This window comes from Stigmatopora argus, chromosome 15, assembly GCF_051989625.1.
Source record: "Stigmatopora argus isolate UIUO_Sarg chromosome 15, RoL_Sarg_1.0, whole genome shotgun sequence".
Taxonomy (NCBI): Eukaryota; Metazoa; Chordata; class Actinopteri; order Syngnathiformes; family Syngnathidae; genus Stigmatopora; species Stigmatopora argus.
This window is the reverse complement of record NC_135401.1, coordinates 11,928,608-11,953,131: the sequence shown is the minus strand read 5'-3', so window position 1 is coordinate 11,953,131 and position 24,524 is coordinate 11,928,608. Positions and strand designations below refer to the sequence as shown.

Here is a 24,524-nt window from a genome sequence, read left to right as displayed (position 1 = left end):
ATCCAACCCTCAAAAACTATTTTATGGCTATAAAACCTCTACTGCAGCGACAGCTGTGACACATAAAAAATAATCAATAAATCAATGCACAAAAATTGGGTAAAATACACTTCCTGGCAGCATTTATTGCTTAAATACAAATACTGGAGCTTTTCAGACATTACAACCGGGCCAGGGGTGATTTCCCCGGGAAAAGACAGCGATGGACGTCAATGGCGAAATGGCAAAAATTGCACTAAAATTGGGTAAAATCCACTTCCTAGCAGCATTTAGTGATTAAATACAAACACTGGAGCTTTTCAGATATCAGAACCAGGCCCACAATTGAAATATTATTTAGGAATCTAGCCATATTTTACTCACCAAAAATCCTTTTTAACTGTACACAATATCCATCCTCCTTTCTTTCTTCCTTCTTTTCTATCTCCATCGAAGCTAATGCTGAAAGTCGAGCCTGTCCTGTCGAATTTCTGGCATAGTCCGTCTTGAAAATGGCTTTAAATCAACACAACAATATATTTGCTTGTGCAGCCCGCTCCTGATACAGTTTGGTAGCTCTGGCTAATCACTAGCCAATCATAGTTGGTGAAAGCGATGACGTATCCCTACGCCTGCGAGAAGGCATTGTGGTGTTGCCAACTCGAAATCTGATTGGTTAAAGCAACAGTCTTATCGACGCTTGTTTAATGCAGCAGAGCCTGCAGAACTGATTGTGAAGGGCTTGAGGCAGATTTCTGACCCTGGCAACAAATAATGGCTGAAATGTGATTGGTTAAATGCTTCAATATGAAAACACACATCTGGAAGCAGTGCAACCAGGGGGAAAAGCAATGAAAGGAAGCTAACAGACAATTTGGAATTATTTAATAAGTATTGATGGACAAAATATAAAATATGATTCAGATATTTCTTAGGCCAGCAGAGAAGGCTTTGAAGGCCCTGACAGCTCGCCACTGATATCAAGTAATTAATATTTTGTTAAACGCATAGAGAAATTCTATTGATCAATAAATAGTGAGAATATATATAAGTAAAGGTTTGATTACATTACTATGGTATAAACAGTATTTGTTCCTTGCGTCTACACATTTCATATTACTCAAAAAAGTGGGAAGTGGAAAAAGACGGGTGATAAAATCACATATGGAGCTGGTATGATATGGAAGTTTTGAAACTGTGTGACTGCAGTTCTCCTTAGTCATATACACACACACACACACACTCACATGGCATTGACATTATTAACACTGTTGTATGGTTCGTGTTGTTTCATCGCCGCCCTTCATTCTCTTCTTGCCAATGGATTTTCACTTGTCTTCCTCCTTTTTGTGCAACACGAGGACTTCTATTCATGTCTCATCATCTCACTTTCTTTGCCACCCTTCACTCCCAGGAATAATTTTGTTGGGGGGAGTCCCACCAGAAATGCTTTGCTATGAAATAAGGGTGCCGTTTGCTTTGTTCACGACGCAGCACTTTAAATGAATGTAGATGTTTACTCTTTTTAAACTAGATTGTTCATCCGCTCTCGCCCCTCCCACTCCAAATTGATTGGATGTCTAGTGCTATCAATGGCTGTAAATTAGTTAACAAAGTAGTTGATGCAAAAATATCCTCCATTACTATATAGAGGTCAAAATTTTGTTTACCCCATTGCATAACTTTCTGGTGCCCTTAATCCACTGCAAAAATAAATACTTTTTCGATCAAGTAAAATAATATCCGGATACAACATTTCAGTATCAATTACTCCATAATAGACACAATGGTATGGAATTTGGCTGGTTGAACACTCTAAATTGCCCCTTGGTATGAGTGGGAGCATGAATGGTTGTCCATCTCCTTTTGCCCTGCATTTACTGGCGACCAATTCAGGGTGTCCCCCGCTTGCTGGCCGGGATAGGCTCCAGCACCTCCAATCATCTGGCAATTTTCACTATACTACTGTGAATTTAATGTGAATTTCAATGACTTTATCACTAAATGACTTTATCGTCTAGTCCACATTTGTCAAAGTGGCGGCCCGGGGGCCAAATCTGGCCCGTCGCATCATTTTGTGTGGCCCGGGAAAGTAAATCATAAGTGCTGACTTTCTGTTTTAGGATCAAATTAAAATAAAGAGTATAGATGTATATTCAATTTCATGATTTTCCCCCTTTTAAATCAATAATTGTAAATTTTTAATCATTTTTTTCTGTGTTTTTAGTTCTAAAATCATTTTGTAAAATCTAAAAATATATTTTTAAAAAACTCAAATAAACATTGTTTTACATCTATTAAAAAACTGAATATTCAGGGCTTTTAATCCAGTTCTTTTAATCCATTTATTTAAAAAAATCTAAATATTATGTAGTATATCTAAAATGGTCCGGCCCACGTGAAATCAAGTTGACGTTAAAGCGGCCTGCGAACCAACCCGAGTCTGACACCCTTGGTCTAGTCCAATCTATGCAGAATGGGGAAATTGGCTGTGAGTGAACAAACGTTCATTTGCTGAATTTTCTCAAAATAATCATCCGTTCTGTCCCAAAAAAAGGTCCATCACCATGACTGAAAGCCAAAACCCCGAGACTGAGCTTTCAATTCGGTTTACTTGAGTAAATCACAATATAACCTTTGCTAGTTTTTCTTTTCATGCTCCTCTATTCACCTTCACTTCTATTTGTTTCATCCTTTCCCCCCAGCTCTCTGCTTTGAAGAAGTTATTGTTATAATCATTGTCTCTAACTGGATCAGTTACCATTAGACCTGAATCCCTCTCCTTTTGAGGCCCTTAGACCATCTCTCTAACCCAATAGAAAAGCCATGGGCGGTATTGTAAATGGCTCACTGGCCATTCACTATCTCACACTGAGGTACAGACGCAGATTTCATTCTAAAGATTCATTAGCCTGCCTGCCCTCCTACATTCAAATTGAGACACATGCACTTACGAGCCGCATTTTCCTGATCACAATGCATCTCATCATGTTCAGCGGTCCTCACACACACACACACACACTTGGTCTCACTGAAAATCATTAGTTATTGGAGCCGGGAAAGTAAATGGTAATACTATAGGTAGATGTGTGTGTGTGTTGACGTGACCCCTTTGCCTGGATGTCATTATTGTCGGATGTATGACTCGGACTGAGGACAAGAGCATAAATGTCATTCTATCAATGAGATTATCGCTAATAGATGGACAGACAGTTGAAGTCCTGGTTTCCATTTACTCTGCTATCTGCCAAGTCCCTGCGCTCAATGGCTGACAGCTGTAATTCAAATGATAAATTGTTTGGAGAATGTTTTTTTGCATTCTTTTTCCTCTTTTTATGGATTCATACATGAAACATATTTGCTGTACAGGGACGATTGTTCAACATGCACTGGTTTTATTTCTTTTCATGGTTAAACTCAAAAGCTAGTGTGACGCAAGTATTTCTTTCTTTTTTCTTTGTCCACTTGCCTAGGTTTTTGATGCATTACTGTTTTATAAAAACATTCATACTTGTTTTTTCCCCCATTATATTATTTAATATTCATAGTCTAATTCACATGTGTCAAAGTGGCGGACCGGGGACCAAATCTGGCCCGCCGCATCATTTTGTGTGGCCCGGGAAAGTAAATCTTGAGTGCCGTATAGATGTATATTAAATTTCCTGATTTTCCCCCTTTTAAATCAATAATTGTCATTTTTTAATCAATTTTTTCTGTGTTTTTAGTTCAAAAATCATTTTGTAAAATCTAAAAATATATATAAAAAAAGCTAAAATAAACATTGTTTTACATCTATAAAAAACAGAATATTCAGGGCTTTTAATCCAGTTCTTTTAATCCATTTATAAAAAAATCTAAATATTATATCTAAAATGGTCCGGCCCACATGTAATCGAGTTGACGTTAACACGGCCCGCGAACCAACCCGAGTCTGACACCCTTGGTCTAATTAATAATTTTATCCTACCAATTAAATTTAATTTACAAATATCACTTTATAATTTTTAGGGGTGTCAAACTCAATTTTAAAATTGTTGTCAGCAATATTTAAAGCAGAAACAAATTAGCTAGTTCTAAAAAGTATTTGATATGTTGCACGCTTCCATTTATTCTCCATTAAACTTCATTTTTAATCAATTTCAATGTCATTGACCATGTTTCAAATTTGCCAATAGTATGTTGCGAAAAGATATTTATCAAGCTCCCCACTAGTTGGAGTAACACTGAAAGTGTCCTTTTCAACACAACTAGAAGTTATTTATCATTTTGTGCTTTTACTTCGTTAGTACATCCATTTGTATTTTCATTTCACCTTGACATTTGACGTCAGCTATGAGGAGCGTGCACGATATCTGGAAACCATTGTGCAGCACCATCAGGAGCCGACCACCTTTGAGGATTATGCTGCTCGTGTCTACAGTCCAGCTCCCTGCACTCACCTGCCTACTGACACAGGTACTGCAGTCTTGGTGATACTCTTTCTCTTTCTAACCACAACTTTTACATTCAGGGAAAGAGGGAGTGATTCAGTCTTCTGTTATATCCCCAGATAAAGTCATTTCAAATTGGCTTTTCTGTTACACCTATATAATGTAATTTTTTTCAAGTGTATTTTTTTACAGTTGTTAAACTATAAAGTCACACTTTTTTAATAACAAGGTTATATTACACTTAAATGCAACGACTGTTATGAAAACTAACGGGCTACTGCGCATTCAGAAAGTTTTCACGGCATATGGCTCATTTCAGGACTAATTTTTTTACCCCTCAAAATTATGCTCCATTCTCAAGGACAAATGTGGTTTTAAATGTTTTCAAATGTATTAGGTATATAAATAGAGGGTGATTGAAACGTAATTACGTAGTTTAAAATACTTAACACTGATTTTTGCTTTAATATCTTTCTCATTTTTGGTGTGTGTGTTTGTATATGTTTGAGGAGATATCGGAATTACATTTATTTCAGTTTTATTTTCTAAATGCTTATTTTGGTGAAAATGTTTAAGACCTACAAATATGTCTACCAGATCACTACCAGATTTGAGGCTGATAGCTGGCCATATTCCTGTACGGTAACACGTCTAGCCATTTTTGCAGCGCTTTCAAATTTCAAACAAAATAATAGATTTTAAAAGAAAACAACAGCAAAAACGCAACTTCCATACACCGTGAAACATAATTTAACATGAATAAATTGTTTTTTAAAATAGGGAGTCACTTTTCAATCACCTTCTGTATATAAATACTAAATATATATTATATACTATATATATTTACATACAGCACATGTGTCAAAGTGGCGGCCCGGGGGGCAAATCTGTCCCGCCGCATCATTTTGTGTGGCCCGGGAAAGTAAATCATGAGTGCCGACTTTCTGTTTTAGGATCAAATTAAAATGAAGAGTATAAATGTTTATTAAATTTCCTGATTTTCCCCTTTTTAAATCACTAATTGTAATTTTTTAATCCATGTTTTTCTGTGTTTTTGGTTCAAAAATCATTTTGTAAAATCTAAAAATATATTTAAAAAAAAGCTAAAATAAACATTGTTTTAGATCTATAAAAACTGAATATTCTTGGATTTTAATCCAGTTCTTTTAATCCATTTATAGAAAGAAAAAAATCTAAATATTATATCTAAAATGGTCCGGCCCATGTGAAATCAAGTTGACGATAATTTTATAACTTTTGTGAGATACTTTATCTGTATCTATAGATATAGTATATATGTATTCAACTATACATGTGCTTTGAATTAAGGTTAAATGAACTATCTCATCTATGAGAATTTTTATTTTACAATGATAATTATGACAAGTGGACCAGTGGACAATTGGTTAGCGCGTCAGCCTCGTAGTTCTGGGTTCGATCCCAGGTCAGTCCTCCCTGTGTGGAGTTTGCATTTTCTCCCCGGGCTTGCGTGGGTTTTCTCGGGGTACACTTCTACTAAAGTACATTTAAATGACTTTGTGCTAATTGCATTGTGCGCGTACGCCCTGAAAAAAAATCATACTGCTTGTTTTTCAGCCCCGAATATTCATTTTTCAGAGCACAGGGTGACATTTTTGAATTCATGAAGCCTCATCATTTTTGGACTGTTGCATTTAGTAATTCATTCGATTTGATTCGATTTTATAGCCATCCTGTGCTCTGAAATAAGTGTACCTCTTTAACGCACCTTTTGTAACAACGCAGTGATCAAACGTGCTTCTCCTTTTTGTTTGGTTTTTCTTTGATTGATTTCCCTTTTTTCTCACCTTCATTTGTTCTCCTTTTTGTTTGGTTCTTCTTTTCCTTTGTTGTCTTTCTTTTTCTCCCCTCTCATTTGCTCTTTAGATCGTATTGTGTCACTTGCCTATAGGTAAAAAGGTAAGAGCAGTAAGATGAACAACATTCTGATTGGCTCTTTATTTTCACAGTCCAGCATCAATTGTGCTTTTTTTTTCCATCCTAATTACGCATCATTGTTACGCCTTTTGTGTATTTCCTGCCCTTGCAGGTCTGCATGTATTTCTAGGATTTTGTGCTGGGTTTTTCAGAAGGAAATGTCATTTTCAACAGTTTCAGCATTTTGGTGCAAAGTAAATGTCTCGAGAATTAAGAATTTAAATCTCATTATACTTGTATAATGACAATAAATGCATTCAGTTCAATTCAAATTGTTCTTTACCAATTTTATTTGGATAGGCTCACTTAAAAAACAATTTTCCAAATTTGGAATTTTGTGATTCATTCTCGTTACTTTTTATGACTTCTTTAGTTTTTTAATAGCATCAAAACAACATTGTTTATGTGAATATGACATTTCCTTCTCTTTGAACGTGAGGAATGAGTATTTTTTTTAATCCTTCAAGCTAACACTTTTAACACAATTCCTTTCCGTTCCTTCGACCTTTGATCTCATGGATTTTGTGGTACTTTGACTAACCTCATGTCTGCGCCTCTCCTTCTGGTTTGGATGTATTGCCATGCACACACAAACACACACAGTATAGACATCTGTGGAGTTCAGGCAAATCCAGTCAACGCCAACAAATTTAGCATAACAAATATAATCCAAATACAAAGCGTTATGTTTGGCGTGAGACAGATTTATAGACTTTTCGATGTGTTTATTGTCTGTTATCGTCATCTAATGTAGCTCAATTACATGTAAATTCAGCATATGATCAGCAGGTCAACATTTTCCAATGTAGATGAACTTTGCCGTTTTATATACATTAGATTTCAGAGTAATACGGTATCAAGTTTTTACATCATTTGTTACATCACATTATTGTGTCCTTCCATTTTCTGTCCATTTCGCTTTTGTGCTTGTCCTGTTTTACTATTTCTCATTTTAATTTTGTTCTTTCATCTCATGCTTTTTCCACACTTTCCTTTCCATTCATCGATATCCTTCCCCTCCTTGCTTGTTTTTTTTCTTTCTTCCATACTTTCCCCACATCGTCTTCTTTCTTGACTACTTTTTTGTTGGATTTTTTTCTCCCTCACTAAATTTTGGCCATTTTTATACCTTATGGACCTTTCTCTCTACTCATTGTTTCCCTTTCATTGTTTCCTTGTTGTTTTACTTTTTTAAACCTTCTTATGTTCTTCATCCTCCCACGTAGACGAGCACAGTGTTATGTGTCTTTTGGTGCCAAAACCGCTGGATAGTTTTAGACTCCGGGTGAAGGGCAAAGGTTTGAAGCAGAAAGTCCTTCACGCCAGCTGTGAATGGTATTACAGAAATACAGATATGATTAAAAATAGAAAATAGATATTCCTTGGAACAAAACCACTACTGAGCATCCCTTTTATGAAGTGGAATAATAATGATAAACAAAATATTACTAATTAAATTCAAAAACAAAAAGTTGGAAAAGTTTATAAGATAAATAACAAAGAAAATAAAAATACAATATTAGTTTTTTTTTAATAAATTCAATTCAAGAAAATATGGGGGAAACTAAGTAGGAATACTATTTATGTTGAAAATTTTTAATACATTCAACCTTTTTTATTTTAAAATCTTTTTTAATATACATCTTAAATTAATGTTCTATATTTACTTTTACCGTATTTTCACGACTATATGGCGCATCGCATTTAAAGGCGCAGTGTCAGTAACAAGTGCTATTTATTTATGTATTTTACACACACAGTACGCACCATTTTTAAAGACGCAGTCAGGCATGGAAAAACATACACCAGCTTAAACATACGGACACACGCTAAAAACATGTTTTTAAAAAGGCAACGGAAGCAAAACTGAGTTCGGTTGTACTTTATTTAGCCAAATCCATCAAAGTCCTCATTTTCTGTGTCCGAATTGAACAATTGTCCAAACGGGTCATCGAAAACGCTGAGTTTTATACTTTCATCCAGGCGGCCACAATCCATTCGCAAATAGTAGCTAGCTAGTAGCTAGCATAACTAGCCCGGCGCTGCCTGCCACCCTTCGTAAAGCTGTGTTGATGTCGATGTCCACGCCAACATCTAGCGGCAGGAGTTCTTTTGTAAATCCCGCCGGAATGACGGCGAGCACCGAATTAGTGTGCTAGCCGTCATACTGGGTGTATTGACAAAAGAACTATATATACCAGCAGTCACTGCGCAGTACTTTTTCTACGGGGAAAATAGAGATGGGGGCTGCTTGCCGTAGTTGTGAGAGCTGTAGAGGATGGTGTACCCTATCGACTGATTTATTTTATTTTATTGTGATAACAATTTTAGTATTGGTCCATCTATAAAGCGCACTGGATTATAAGGCGCCCTGTCTATTTTGGAGAAAATTTAAGACTTTTAAGTGCGCCTTATATTTGTGTAAATACGGTACTTGTTTTGCCTATCTTCTGGTTTTCTTTTAGTATTTTATAGAACTGTATTTGAAATTTTAAAAGTTGTAAAATTAATGAGGTAATTTTTAACATTGGAAACAATTTTTAAAAATGAGCTTGTAGGGCGCCCCAGAGAGTGGTTAGTGCCTCGGCCTCACCTTTTTAATATCGAGGGTCCGATCCTAGATCCGGACCTCCTGTATGGAGTTTGCATTTTCTCCGGCTGCCCCGTTTTTTTTCCAAAATGGCAAAAACATGCAGAGTAGGCTGGTTGATCACTCTAATTTGCCCCTAGGTGCCCATAGTTGGCTGGGATAGGCGCCAGTCGCTCGTGAGGATAAGCGGTACAGTAAATGAATGAGCGTGTAATGGGCTTTCATAACTATTTTATTTTAACGACTGCAACTTGACCAAAATTATAGCATAAGAACAGGCAGACTCTCAGCATCACACACACACGATCAAGTGTGAGGTAACCTTTCCACTGTTATATGTCCAGTGTGTTGCTCTCACCAGTAGTGTTTCCTCGTGTGTCTGTCACATTTTTGTGTTTATAGAGTTAGAAAATACCCAGAATTAGTGTTGCACTGATACCAATACTAGTATAGGTACCGATACGCCACTAAAATGATGTCAGCGGAATCGGGGAGCCATATTTACTTTTTGATTTTAAATACATTTATCAGTAGTAGACGTCCAATACATTTGAAGTAGGAGGATGGCAGCGAATAAACATTCGTATAGTGCCGTCAATGGCAGCCACGAAGTAAATTTTAAATACTTTGACCTGAAAAACGAATAAAATAAGTACACTACACAAATTTTCGTTCATTCTCCCACTTCGGATGGATTGGACCGTTTTTTCCACCCTCACAATAAGTTTTGCAGTATATGACCAAGCAATGATAGAAATATCTTTACATTCAACTAAGTACAGTGGTACCTCGAGATACGAGTTTAATTCGTTCCGGGACTGAGCTCATAAGTCGATATTCTCGTAACTCAAACGAACGTTTCCCATTGAAATGAACTAAAAACAAATTAATTTGTTCCAGCGCTCTGAAAAAACACCCAAAAGACGATATTGGATTGGAAAAACATTTTTATTTGTTCTAATTCGCCATCTATTAACAAAGTAAAACATAACTAGTTGTGTAATATTACTAAAATGTGTTTAATAGTACTAAAATTATACGGATTTTGAAGGGGGGAGAGAAAGAGAGAGCGAGAGAGAGAGAGACGGACAGAGGGGGGAGAGGAGGGGGGCTTTTTGCACGGCAATGCGCTGATAAAATAACATAAACAAATTTAAATGATCTTGGATTACGATGAAGACACACTCAAAAATAAGTTTAATCAAACCTAACACTAAACTTAATTCTAATTTTGTTTGACATTTTGATACCTTTCTTCTCCCGGGTTGGCTCTTTTTGCCCCGCCTCCACACTGACTTTCAGTCAATATCGAGGGTTATTTGATTTTGTATTTCCTTCAAAATATTCCCAAAATGATGCACACACATAGGATAACGCACGACCACTTGCTAACGAGAAGTAGTATATACGCCATTCGCATTGACTAACAGGGAAAAAAACACTGAAAAAATGCAATGCTCCGCCCAGTGCTCGCAGAGACATTATAAAGAGGGAGTTGCGACCAGAGACATTACGCGAGGGAGTTGCGGGGAGAGAGACAATGCCCATGATGTTCTTAGGAGCATCATCTCGCATCTGCTGTCTGCTCATATATCAAAATTTGTCTCGTATCTCAAGATAAATATTTGCCCAGAATTTTACTCGTATCTCGAATGGCTCGTATGTCGGGCCACTCGTATGTCGCGGTACCACTGTATGCTTTAATCTAGTATTAAACGTAAATAAACAACGTTATTTAAAAAATGTATCGGTACAGTAACGAGCTCGACCGATACCACACAGCTGTTGGAATCCGTATCGGTAGCCATAAAATGGTAACAATGCAACACTACACGGAACAAATAGTGTTAGCTGTGTATGTAAGAGTGATATGAATTTTGCAATCCTTCATTCCTTTCACCCTGGCCTTTTTATCCATTTTCGACTCTATCGTCCCTCCCTTCCCTCCCACACATATTCCTCATCCTCCACAGGCTCCTGCCTCGAGATTCTTCGGTCAGAAAGTCCAGCACTTGGGGAGGCCGGGAGCGACTCGGCCTCCCCCATGTCTCCTCGAACTAGCAAGACCCGCATGTCCATGAAGCTCCGACGTTCGTCCGGATCGACCAATAAGACTTGATGCCAAACATTCATATCACAACCCATTTTCTCTGGACCCGAATAAGATTCAAAGTAGACTTCAATTCAAAAACAAAACAAAAAAATGAAAAGTCATTGGCTACTCCTGACTCAGTTTGAATGGCAAACTCATATTCTTTCAGAATAATTGCCCTAGGCTACCTTTTCTACTGTCATTTGTGGACTCTACTATACTTTAAACCCTAACATTTTTTTCCAACTGCACTCAGCCGCCTGCTTTTGAATTCAGCCATTTTATCAATATCGGCAAGTACTCAGAAATAACATGCTCAATTCAACTCTCTTCAATTTTCCAACTGCTGGTCGCTCTACCCAAAATGGCCGCCCGCCACACACATCCACGTAAAAAAGAGCACTTGTCACCCTTACCCGGATGATAGACGTCCAATCGTGCGACGGCTAATCATCCTCCTGCTTTAAATTGCACTATGTTTATCCCTAGTAAACATCCAATCCAATTGAAGTGGGAGGGACTTCCAACTTCAAATGGTTTGGACGTCTACCACCGTCAATGGAGGATAAGGAGTTAATATCTCTCTGCCCAAGCCATAATAGCAATTACTTGACAAACAAGTGAGTACACCGTAATTTAGTGTTAAAAGAAATAAATTGTAAGTTGTATCCCCCTAAAAACATACCACTCCTCACTATTGAAAACCAAAAAGTGGTATCGGTTCAGAGATTCATCAATCTTGAAGACAGATACTGTATAATTGTTTTATTTCAGTGGAAAGGTGCATGAAGCTATAAGTATTTTTGTTCTCGGTGCAGTGTTGCGTCTCTAAGTTGGTAAAAAAAAAAGGTCAAATGTACATAGAAACAAAAAAAAACAATTATTTGCCAACAATAGAAAAGCCGAGCCGGAAAAAAATATGTTTTGTAAATTTAAAGGTCAAATAGAACAAACGAGTTGTAGTCGTTTTTGCTGCAAAGCACTGATGTTTATTACTTTTATTTTTCTTTCACTTACCAACAAGTTGCTGGTTATATTTTGCTCCTTTCAAGGCTTTTGTCAACATTTGTCATTCAACGGAACAAAACTACTTCCCTAGATTTCTTTGCGCCTAACTTTAAATGTATATATTAGATATATTATTTGTGGCGATTCTGTTATGTGAAAATACAGTCCTTGCAAAAACCGAATGTGGATTCATATGACAACATTCAATGCTTTTATTACAGCACTTCCGTTAAACGCAGGAACAAAAATCTAACTAAAACACTCCACTACATTGTGATGTGTTCATTGGATAAGGAGCTCAAGTCTTGTGGATCACTTGCTAAACACAAAGAAAAGTAGAAGTGCCTTAAAATCAATTGAAAATATCTGAGGCACTGAACAGCCTCAAAGTTTCTCCCCCCGTGTATTTTCAGGAAATCTGCTGTTAATTTTCTCCTGTGTTTTTGTTCCACCGTTTCAGAACAAAAGCGATGTGCGACTTGTTAGATTCAGAAATATGCAAAATGGAGAAAAGGTCAATTTCTTGTTGTTAGAGCTTCCTCTTTTTTGATGAACTTCACTGTTTGTTTGATTGTTACCAGTACTGTTATATACATGAGTCGATCACTACTTAATCGCTAGTGGGTGTCCAATCCATTTGAAGTGGGAGAGTGGCAGCGAATTAACTTTCGTTCATTTGCTGCCATTCTCCCACTTCAAATGAATTGGACGTCTAGAGCTGGCAATGGCAGCCGATGAGTAAAAGATTTGCCTGTGTTGTGGATCTTGACTTCAGTCAGTCTTTTCTTTTACCAAAACAAAACAAAAAGTACAATATACAAAGCATAAAGCACATTTTGGGCCATGCAAAACATACTTTAACATCAAATTCTATGATCTCTTGTAACCCTGCAGTATTGTGCCCTTGCTTTAGACAAATTTTAGTTCAAATGTTCAAATGTGTCAAGTCGCCTCCCATTAAACAGGAGGTCCAATTTATCACAAAATGACTTCCGATTTGCACGAGCTTAACAAAATGGTCAAATTTGAAACTGCCTTGGGTACTGTATGTAACAGGCATTATATATAGACTACTGCATGATGCCAGCTCAGTACTACAAATGCATGTATTGACCATGTAACCAGGTCACACACCTTGCAAACTTACTGTCAACCTTGTGTAACATCTACAGTAAACACGCCATTTAAAAAAAAAGAAGCATGGATGTATTGACAATAAACTGTTCACATTATTTACTGGTGTGTTTAAAATTCCTTAAAAATAACACAGGTTCATTATTCAGCATTGATATTTATTGACATGTCACATTAAACATATCAAAATACAGTATACAAAACTACCTTAAATGATACATATATTTCAACAGTAGTTTATACCCTTCAAAGACATTGTAGTACTATAGCGACAAATGTTAATTTCCATTTGTGTACGAAAATATTTTATGCCTACGTCCATTGGCTTATTTAATATAAAAGGTATTTTACAGGATTATATTACAGTCCAGTCTTGCAGAAAATGTCTCTAACATTGTGGAGGGTCCGTTCAAGTTGCACAAAATGGACAATTTGTTGCTTAATCATTTGTTATAATATAAAATATATATAACACATGATGTTTGTTATAACAAAGATGATCATATACACAGTATTTGAAAAAAAACATACTAGAGTCATGGTAATTCTTATCAATGAATGAAGTAGGCGTGTTTATTTTTTTGCGTTCAAATTTCCTCTTCCCCTGTTACTTTCAGCACCACGGATAGCGAATGACTCTTCACGTGTCTAAGTGTAAATACTGTACGTTATAGTGGCAGTAAAAATTTAATTATGTCATTGTGACGCGTTTGTTTTTTACTGGCAGAGTATTGATTTCACTATCTTATTTTTCTAATGTTGTTTGTTTTGTGTGTTGCTTTTAATATTACGGTTGCCTTATTTAGCCTATTGGCTCTACGGAACGTCCATTCGCCCCTCCCAGTCAAATTGAAATGGACATCTACCGCCGTCAATGGCAGTGAAACATGCTCCATTGGTCAAGTAAAAATGTTAGCTGTATTTTTCAATTCTATTTTCTATTAAATTTTGTATCTTTGTTACAAATTTCTTTAAATAATTACAAAATATTTAGGTTAGTATAGAGAATTTGACTGGGGATCTGGTCCCGACCAAACAATCGCTGGCTGCCTGCCGAGTCAAACTGTATTGGACGTCTATCGCCGTCAATGATCACTCAATTCCAGATTAAATGGATTTTCTATCTGTAACTGTCAAAACAATAAACAACGAATGAGTTAACTGCAGATCAGCGAAGAAATAAATTCAAGCAAAGCAAACAGTTCCCATTAAAATGGAAATTTACAGATCCAAAATTAATTTGCACTGAATTAAGATTACAGAGGATGGTCAATTTAACGAGAGTGCCGACAGATCATTACACCTACGATTTGAAAGGCACGATCGATTACAGATTGTCAGGGTTATATATAAAAAACTGACACCGATGTAATGTTTTTTCTCGATTATTTTATATACCCGGTCTGGAAATGCTTTCCATACCAAAGAAAAAGTAGTACTAATTTACTACTGCGTTAACGTAAATTCCCAATACTAGACTACGACGCGTTTGGATGCAAATTCTGGTCATATCTTCCCAACAACAACAAAAAATATTTAACACATTATTAAGATGAATGTATCAGTTCGTGACGGCCATGTGCATGATGACGTGCATGTTCTCCCCGGGATGAGACTTGCTCACGTGCCTCGCGAGCCCCGGCGAGCTGAGGAAGGCGGCGGAACAAAGTTTGCACGCGAAGAGTTGCTGTTCGCGCTCCCGGTTGACACCGTATCCCTCCGCCGCGAAGCCGCCGCGTCCCCCTCCGTCTCTTCCCAGGAGCTCGTCCCGCATGGCGTGCCACACGCGGTGCTTGTCCCGCACGTCTGCCGACGGGAAGCGAGCGCCGCACAGGTGACAAACGAACGCGACCTGGCGGCTCGAAGTCGCCATTTCGTGCGCCGCCGTATGCTTCCTCAGGTAGGCTTGTCGACGGAATTTTTTGCCGCAGTAGCGACAGTCGTACAACTCCGCTTCCTCTTCTTCCTCGTGGCCGAACTCTAGAGCTTCGTACGGGCCAGCGTTGAACACGAACAGGCCCGGCGGGGGGCCGCTGTCCGGCGGGTAAAGAGGCGAAGAGGAGTCCGAGGTCGCGGTGTTGTCCCGGGCCGCCCGGTGCCGGTTGACCCCGCGCAGCGACTCCGTCTCCCTCCCGTCCACCTCGAGTTGCTTCACCGAGGGAGACCCACTTCCGGTCGGACGCGGCTTGTGCCAGCGGCGGTGTGAAGCCAGGTTGGCGGGGCAGCTGAAGACTTTGTCGCATTCGGGGCAGCGGTACTCCACCCGCACAATGCGGGAGCACTTGTGCTGGGCCAGGGAGAGCGGGTCGGCATACTCCTCCTTGCAAAGTTGGCAGATGAACTCCCCCAGTGGCTGATTTCCGGTCGACGACTTGTCGCGGGGTGGTCGCCTCGTCGCTTCCGGACCTTCCTTCTTGATGCGCAGACCTAAAACCGGAGAGGTGGTCACTTCGTCCTCGAAGGTAAGCTTCCTGTTCACTTTGGCTTTGACTCGGTTTTGTTTGTTCGACTCCGGGGGAGAGCGTTTTCTCCCACCTGCGTGATGCCCGGGGTTAACAAGCGGCGGGAACAAGCTCGCCATGTCAGACTCGTATTTCGGAAGAGGACCGTAAGACGAAAAGCGGGTGTCGGGGGACGTCACTCCCGTCGACGTCCGCGTCGAACTCACCAAAAACGGCAATTGTGTCTCCGGGGACGAGGACAAGCACGTTTGTGTGAATAGTGCTTTCTTTTCCACCTCGGCGCGGGCTTGGACTAATGGACGCAGAGGGGAGAGGAAGCAGGAGAAGTCCTCCCCCGCGGGGGTGGTCATGTCGACTTCGGGGTCCGGCAACTGCGCTCGTCGGTCCGCCTCCTCTGCCTCTACGGCGGACTCCACGTGGAGATTCCACACTTCGGTGACACCCGCGGAGTCCTCGCGAGGGGCCGGCGGGGGCGCCACGTCGGGGCTCGGGACGCCCCACACGTGGTTTTCCTTGACAGGCTCGGTCTCCCCGCAGCGGCTCTGGCCATCGTGCCACTGGGCGAGTGGCTTGCTTTTGCGCGGTCGATATGACGCGGAGCCTCGCCTGGTCCTTTTTACCAGGAATCCTCGAGGCATGGCGACAGTGGGGATGATGCTTCGTGGCACCACCGGGCGAGAAAGAGCAAGGTCTGTTGTCTGAAGACACTTTCAAGTAGGGTTTGGACAGAGGGGGTGGCGAGGGAGGGGGTGGGAGCGCAGGTGCCACTGGACCATGTTTCCAGCTCATGACATACGAGTGGAACAAAACCCAGTCTTTCTCGTGGGGATGCTTAGAGAAGAAAAGATCTGTACGTATATTATTTGATTCCTGTCCTCTGATCTATATTCTCAGCATTGGAACTTTGAAAGGTTACAAAAATTCCCGCGACACAATCTCTTTTGATTTCTTCCCCAAAAACAGCTTGATTTTTTTTTTTCGACAAAAAAGATCTGTTTGTTTCTACAAAAACATTTTGAAATTCGAAATGTACCTCGTTCTTTTTTTAAGTATGAGTCACCTTTTTATTTGTAATAAAACAAAATCTGATAATCAAGGCACAAAGAAAGTGTTCAGTTTTTGCCACCATAAATTGGACATAAATATCCCTATTCATTTTCAATTCCGAGATTTTTTTTTCGAGGGCAGCCCGGCGGATAAGTGGTTAGCGCGTCGGCCTCACAGTGGGGGACCTGGGTTCAAATTCAGGTCGGTCCACCTGTGCGGAGTTTGCATGTTCTCCCCGGGCCTGTGTGGGTTTTCTCTGGGAGCTCCGGTTTCCTCCCACATTCCAAAGACATGCATGGTAGGCGGATTGGACACTCTAAATTGCCCCTAGGTATGAGTGTGAGTGTGCATGGTTGTCAGTCTCCTTATGCCCTGCAATTGGCTGGCCACAATGGGCACCAGGTGAAGGACACCCTGAATTGGTGCCCAGCCAATCGCAGGGCACAAGGAGACGGACAACCATTCACTCTCACAGTTAATGTCTAGGTGCAATTTAGTGTCCAATCAGCCTACCATGCATGTCTTTGGAATGTGGGAGGAAACCGGAGTGCCTGGAGAAAGCCCACGCAGGCCCAGGGAGAACATCCAAACTCTACACAGGTGGACCGACCTGGATTTGAACCCAGGTGTCCCACTGTGAGTCCGACGCACTAACCACTCCACTCCACTCAATATATGTAGGCTATTTGACTTATGAATATGGAAATAAATCTGTGCCATTAAAATTTTGAACAGTCTTTTTTTTCCAGTATGGAAATTCTATGATATATTTTTTCAAATTTTGCAGCAAAGTTTAGAATCCTGCCTCCCAAAAAATATTAAGAATCGTGCATGCAATGGTAGTGCGAAGTGAGTGAAAATTTTGGTATTATTTTGGAATTGCGAAGTCATTGAAGAACGATTGGAGTCCCGTGTCCAGTCAATATCACCACACGCGTTGCCAAAGCCCACGAGCATCCCACCGACACCCACTCCATGGATGGCCAATTAGAGAAAACAACTGGAATTTGATTGAATATTCAAACTACATCTGGTCAACTGCATATAACAGCATGTCAGCGCAAGACTCCCAAAAGGACCAACTAAAGTAGCTTGAAAATGACATTCTGGTCACTTTTATCCCAAATTATTGACCCAACATAATAAATAAGTATTGAAGGTTATAAAAAATGTAAAACGGTGAATACAAATTTACTGACACTTACTACTTTGTGGCAGCATTGACCATGCCCCCTAATTGTCAAAATCTAAATGCTGTCAATGCACTTAGCCATTAAACACGTCTAAAATGTTTTAAATATAAGAATAATGTATTTAGACTGCCCGGTGGACGTGTGGTTAGTGCATCGGCCACCCAGTCCTGAGGTCAAGGGTTAGATCCCGGGTCTGGACTTTCCAGTGGAAAGTTTGCACTTTGTGTTTGGGTGGGTTTTTTCTGGGTACTCCGGTTTCCTTCCACATCCCCAGAACATGCATGGTAGGCTCGTTGAACACTCTAAATTGGCCCTAGGTACGAGTGTGAGCGTGAATGGTTGTCTGTCTCCTTCTGCCACGTGATTGGCTGGCCACCACTTCTGGGTGTCCCCCATCTGGTGCCTGTAGTTAGCTGGAATAGGCTCCAGCACCCCCCGTAACCCATGTGAAGATAAATTGTACGGAAAATCAAAGAATGTATAATAATGTATTTTAAATATAATGTTTTAATACTACAACTTCCATCTTGTTAATCTTCTAAATATCCTTTCAGAGTGCCTTATTTTCCTCATTCACCCTATTATTTTCCGCATCATTTTACTGCCATTAAAAACATTCCATACTCGAAAGAATTAAATTTTTCAGTGATTTTTAATTTTATTTTATTTTATGGTTCATCGCTCACTTAATTCGTCACAAATGTACTATTCCAATTGCGCGTTGCCTAGAGCAGAAGTAACAATAGAAACAGCACCCATGGGACTCACAGTTACTGATCCTATCACTGTAAGACTACTAATGAAGGTCTTGGTCCCACTCAAGTGCCTTTATTGGTGGTGGGAATAGCTTGGGAATGGCTTTCCCTCTCTCTGTTGTATATGGCCCCTGTGTGAATGCTGATATCTTCCTGTGCGCACACGCTTCTGTGTGCGTGTGTGTTTGGGCAATTATGACACAGGCATACCCCCAACGCCACCCCCGCCAGGAGCTGCTGTAGCTGATAAGGGATCGGAAGGACATTCATCCATCCAGCAGGCACTGCCCCCACAATCCCATTCCACACACACACACACATAGTACGTGTACTTCACCCCGGGCGCACATGTACCTTCCACGCCAGCCACAAACTCCACATGTCAGCCAATGAGTTGTTGGAGGTGGGGTCGCTCATTTGGAAATCAATCAAGATGAGACGAGTGTGAGAAGAAGCTCTGTTGGCCTTATGACTAGGGATGTGACCTCCAAGAACCTGTGTAATATATCATTTTAAAAAGGGGTGTGACGATTTAATAAAGGAACCAACAGGTTGCAAAATTTTCCAGGTAAATGAACTGTGTTTAATTACTCATTGGCTGCCATTGACGGCACTAGATGTCCTATCTAATTTTCATTCATTCGCCCCCTCATCTCATCTCATTTTCTGAACCGCTTTATCCTCATTAGGGTTGCGGGGGGTGCTGGAGCCAATCCCAGCTGTCCCCGGGCCAGAGGCAGGGGACACCCTGAATCGGTGGCCAGCCAATCGCAGGGCCCAAGGGGATGGACAACCATTCACACTCACACCGATACCTAGGGGCAATTTAGAGTATCCAATCAGCCTACCATGCATGTTTTTGGATTGTGGGAGGAAACCGGAGTACCCGGAGGAAACCCACGCAGGCCCGGGAACATGCAATTTGAACCCAGGACCCCAGAGGTGTGAGGCCAAAGCGCTAACCACTCGCGCCACCGGACCTCTCATTCGCCCCCTCCCAGTCTAAATGGATTGGAGGTCTTACACCGTTGATGTCACTAAAATATAAGCATTCAGAGCCAGTCCTCCCATTTTGAATGAATTGGATGTGTATTGTTGTCAGTGGCAGGTAATTAGTTCACAAGAACGAATATTGTAGTGTTGCTGTACTTATTCATAGAAAATTTTGCACTGAAATATTGTCAGTCTTTGGAAAGGACCGCTTTTGAATTGTTATGAAAAAAATAAATAATACAGCTTGTTTTCGTGTTTGTAAATTGTATCGTAGATTGAGTTCCTGACCCGTCTGTCAATAATTGTTGTATTATATCACAGTTATTAAAACAAATCTGATCCTGAGTTGCCCATAAATTTTCAATCCTGGTGACAATGTACATACATACCGCTGTTTTGAAAATACTGTTTTGGAATGATAGTAATTCGAGAGTTTTTTTGGTTTTTAAAATGACATTATTGAAGTTGAAGAACAGCAGACCAGTGTTGGTTTTGACAGAAAATCTCTAGTCCGCAAAAGGTCGAAACTGAGACAAGACCTCTTAAATGTTGCTCGACTGGTCTTGAGTTATTAGACAGCAATAAATACGTGTTACTCTAGCCTCGCCTACTGGAAAGATGCATAACTGCAATACCAATTTGCTGGATGGACACTTGTAACCACAAAATACAGTCGCACATCCACTTACAAATTCCTCTAGGTACGAAACCCAACATATGGAAACAAGATCCAAGTTGCGAAATCCCCCTGAACATGAATACCTTTCATGTATCCGTTATTTTATTTTGAAATTGTCCTGGTAACATTGCGGCCAGATTTACTTACGACTATACCTAGTTCCGTTTTCAAAGCTATTGATCAGTCAATTTCATGCTGTTCAAAAATTTAATAGCACAAAGTATTTAATATAAGGTCAAATCGTTATTTGTATTTATCAAGTATTATTTTAACTGCTCATCTCACTTTACAGAAACAAAAATACTACCTTACTTGCAAAAAAATGTTTGCACGTATTTGAAAGCTATTATCTCATTTTCTGAACTGCTTTATTCTCAGTAGGGTTGCGGGGGGTGCTGGAGCCAATCCCAGCTGTCTCCGGGCCAGAGCCGGGGGACACCCTGAATCGGTGGCCAGCCAATCGCGGGGCACAAGGAGACGGACAACCATGCACACTCACACTCATACCTAGGGGCAATTTAGAGTGTCCAATCAACCTACCATGCATGTTTTCGGAATGTTGGAGGAAACCGGATTACCCGGAAGGAACCCATGCAGCCCCGGGGAGAACATGCAAACTCCACACAGGTGGAGCGACCTGGATTTGAACCCAGGACACCAGAGTTGTGAGGCTGATGCGCTAACCACTCGTACCACCGGGACGCCGAAAGATATTGTAAACATTTATTTTAATTTCTTGCCCTGCAACTGGCTGGCCACAGGGTGTACAGACGCTCCCCTACTTACGAACATTCGAGTTACGAACAACGGTACATACGAACATGTCTGCGCATAGGCATATGTCGAAAAATGTTCGGAAAGAGATGCTGTAAGTTAGATTTTGTATTGTGCGCCTTTTTCCGAGTACTGCTTCTTTCCGCTGCTAATACCGACGCCTGGCGCTGTGAGAGCTCACCCAGCATCCACCTTCCTCTGCCCAGTTCGTTGCAGTGCGTAAGTGCGTGAACGTATCTCCAGTGCGCAAAGAACTTTTTTCATTTTTATCATTAAATATCTCATGCATCCATTATTCAATATGATTGGTGAAAAGCGAAAGGCTTCTAGTGAGGGGGGTGCAAGGAAGAGGCAAGCCATTTCATTTGAAACGAAAGTGGCAATAATAAAGAAGCTTGATGCGGGTGAGAAAATGGTGAGCATTGCACGGGCATACAACTTGAATCATTCGACCGTCGGTAGTATGTATATACAGTACTGTACGTATTCTCTCCATTTTATTAAATGTTTTTTTCAGTACAAACCAATGCAGGTTACTTATACAAGCCTTAAACACAAATGCACTTATATAAACCTTCAATATACTTATATAGGCCTTAAACATAAATTATAATACAAAATATAGCACAGAAGCAACTTACGAACAAATTCACCTACGAACAATCGCTCGGAACGTAACTCGTTTGTAAGTAGGGGAGCGTCTGTACTGTGCCTGGTGCCCGTATTTTGTTGCGATATGCTCCAGCGCCCCCTGCAACCCTTGTGGGGACAATCTGTTCAGAAAATGAATGATTATAATTTCAACATTTTTTTAAATTTATATTTGTTAATTAAGACTTCAAGGCAGCAGGTTTTCTGATTGGCGTGTTACCTGACAGATCCATCAAGGGTTCAATCCGGGGCTCTGACTTTCCGTGCCAACAAGAATGAAGGTGAAGGTTCGAGGCCTTCGAAGAATGAAGGTGTTGGTTCGAAGCCTCTGTACAGTCATTAATGTCTCAACACAGGGCGATTCTATGACTTATGATCAATCCTGACAGGCTGAGCCTCATTTATGATGAGTCAGTCTTATGTGGGTTGTGCATGTCAGTTCATGCCAATAAGGTCCCCTCAACACATTGAAATATAAAGCAGAACTCTATTGATTTGCTGTCGGGTTTTTCATATTTATTATCTCGTCTGGGTGAAAACTTTATATCCAATACATTTTAACATCGTATTTCTCTGCTCTTTAAGAAAAGAAAAGAACAAAATTTTTAGCTTTATTGTTCGTCGCATGGGGTTGGCTGGCAGACGAGTGGATGGCGAGTCGGCCTCACAGTTCTAGGGTCGTGGGTTTGATGCTGGTTTGCATGTTCTCCCCTGCAATCCCTCATAGTAAACACTCCAACTCATAAAATCCCTCTTGCCCTTTTGACCCGAGCACACGATTGTATTGCTTCCACGTTTCTTTTTGTGCTGTCATCGTTTAGTCTCATGATTTCCGGTAGCTCCCTGACTCAAAATGATTGACCATTCATCATTTTGCACGGTATACTAAACTCACAGGTTTTCTTTAAGGTTCACAAATAGGATGAGTCTCTTTACGACAGTGAAATATATGCTCTCAGGCCCCTCCCCATAAATATTTTCTAAATTCATGAATTTAAACATACACGTCCGTATTTTGCTTTCGAATATAGCGTTCCAATGTGAACGAGCGTGACTCAACCAAATAGTGTGTCCTGTCAAACTGGTCCTGCTCATCTAGGAGGTAAAGTAAGTCTGGGATTTCCTACTCCAACAATAATATGCCTGTCTTTAAAAAAAACGCCCAAAGGTTGTGAAGTCACATGAGCCATGCTTACAGTTTGTTGAGTCATCTAGAATAAACATTATACCGTACAATTATTAGGTCATTCTGAAATGATATAGTACTCTGTACAGTATCTATGCTATTATATTCTAGAACTTTTAAACCAAACTCAGGCTGCAAGAAGGATATATTCCATTAAACCTTTTTAATTTTTCCATGTTATTTATTCTAATGACATGCCACACACACCTATCGAGCGTTTCCTCATTAGGGTCAAGGGTCAGTTGAAGCCTATCCCAGCTGACTTTGATCGAATGGTAGGTAAATCCCCAAAAATTCCCCAAAAAACCCTACACATTTCCAAAGGCAAAAACATTTCAATTTTTCAATACTTGTTCTACAGTTTTTTTTAAATTCACATACTAATACTCACACTGAGTAATTGAGGCTGACTGTTGGCCAATTTTGACCAAAAATGAATAAAAGGTTCTTCACAACTTTCACCAAAACATCTTTCTTGCCTCAGAGTTTACCAAAAACCAACAGAAATTGACCCAGTAATGCCCTGAACCATTTTTTTTTTAAATGCCAGTCTAGGGTGTGGTCTACCTTTCACCCAAAGTCAGCTGGGATCAGTGTTCCCTCTAAGCTGCGCGCGTTCGCAATTGCGCACTACTCTCGTCTTCTCTGCGCAGCAGCAATCATATGGCGCGCAGTAAAAAAAAAAATCGGATTTTTTTTTTTTTTTTTTTTTTTTTTTTTTTTTTTTACCCATGATGGCGCCGTTTAAGCAGCAGCCAGTGGCAGTAGCTCTGTCCACTTATGTTTTTCGTGTTTTACAGCATGTTTTACATGAAAAATGGACAGGTCGCCGAATGGACGTTCTGCCGAACGTCCATTCGGCGATCTGCCCGTCTGTCAAACGTCCGTCGGCGAAACGTCTTTAGGCGAATCATCCGAGTACCGATGATGTCGCTCACACTGGTACTCAGTGCGCTCAGGGAGGTTGACTTTCTGCTCAGACCAACGAAAAATTAGAGGGAACATTGGCTGGGATAGGCTCTAGCACCCCACGACCCTGACAAGGATAAGTGGTGTTGAAATTGACCGAATAAAGGTTGTTCTTAAATGTACAGGAAAATTCTAAAATTGGACTACCCCAAAGTTTACAGTGAGTCACAATTAACTAATTGCCTGGCACTGACAATGACAGACATCAATTAATTTAAATTGAAAAGATTTGTTTTAATGCCATTGACGGCTCTAGACGTCAAATTGGTTTGGCTGAATAACGCTGTCAGTGTCCCTCAATGAGTGAACAAGGAATGCCCCAAAATGTACAGGAAAAAATCTGGGAATACCACCAAATCATCAGAAAATGACCCAAAACAGACAAAGTGACCAAAATAAACAGGAATTCTGTTATATATATATATATATATATATATATATATATATATATATATATATATATATATATATATATATATATAAAATGTATGTTTAATTTTGGAATTATATATATAAATTAATAAAGAAATAAATAAACTCACACACACACTAAGAAATCAACAGGCTGTGACCCGGAAATGCACTAAAATGAAAAAGAAATGACCCAAAATGTCCAAATTTTTATT

General features: G+C 40.0%; 2 protein-coding genes across 10 annotated transcripts in view; one reads left to right on the top strand and one right to left on the bottom strand.

Moving 5' to 3' along the window:
- The window catches only part of ralgapa1 (Ral GTPase activating protein catalytic subunit alpha 1), a 71,106-nt gene extending 57,819 nt beyond the window's left edge, over nucleotides 1-13,287 (top strand). For 5 of the 9 annotated variants that reach the window (XM_077620323.1, XM_077620322.1, XM_077620325.1 and 2 more), the window contains 3 exons: nucleotides 4,310-4,434; nucleotides 7,592-7,700; nucleotides 10,929-13,287. In XM_077620323.1, the coding sequence (XP_077476449.1) occupies nucleotides 4,310-4,434; nucleotides 7,592-7,700; nucleotides 10,929-11,016 (322 nt within the window). In that variant the 3' untranslated portion in view covers nucleotides 11,017-13,287. Of the gene's footprint in view, nucleotides 1-4,309; nucleotides 4,435-6,314; nucleotides 6,348-7,591; nucleotides 7,701-10,928 lie in introns of all 9 variants that reach the window. The other 4 variants (XM_077620324.1, XM_077620331.1, XM_077620330.1 and 1 more) reach the window with 2 other exon arrangements.
- Nucleotides 13,288-13,344: 57 nt separating this feature from the next.
- Nucleotides 13,345-16,429, bottom strand: insm2 (insulinoma-associated 2). Its single transcript, XM_077620332.1, has one exon. It carries the CDS (start codon nucleotides 16,287-16,289, stop codon nucleotides 14,751-14,753), a length of 1,539 nt encoding a protein of 512 aa, XP_077476458.1. The 5' UTR covers nucleotides 16,290-16,429; the 3' UTR covers nucleotides 13,345-14,750.
- Between the last annotated feature and the right edge of the window lie 8,095 nt (nucleotides 16,430-24,524).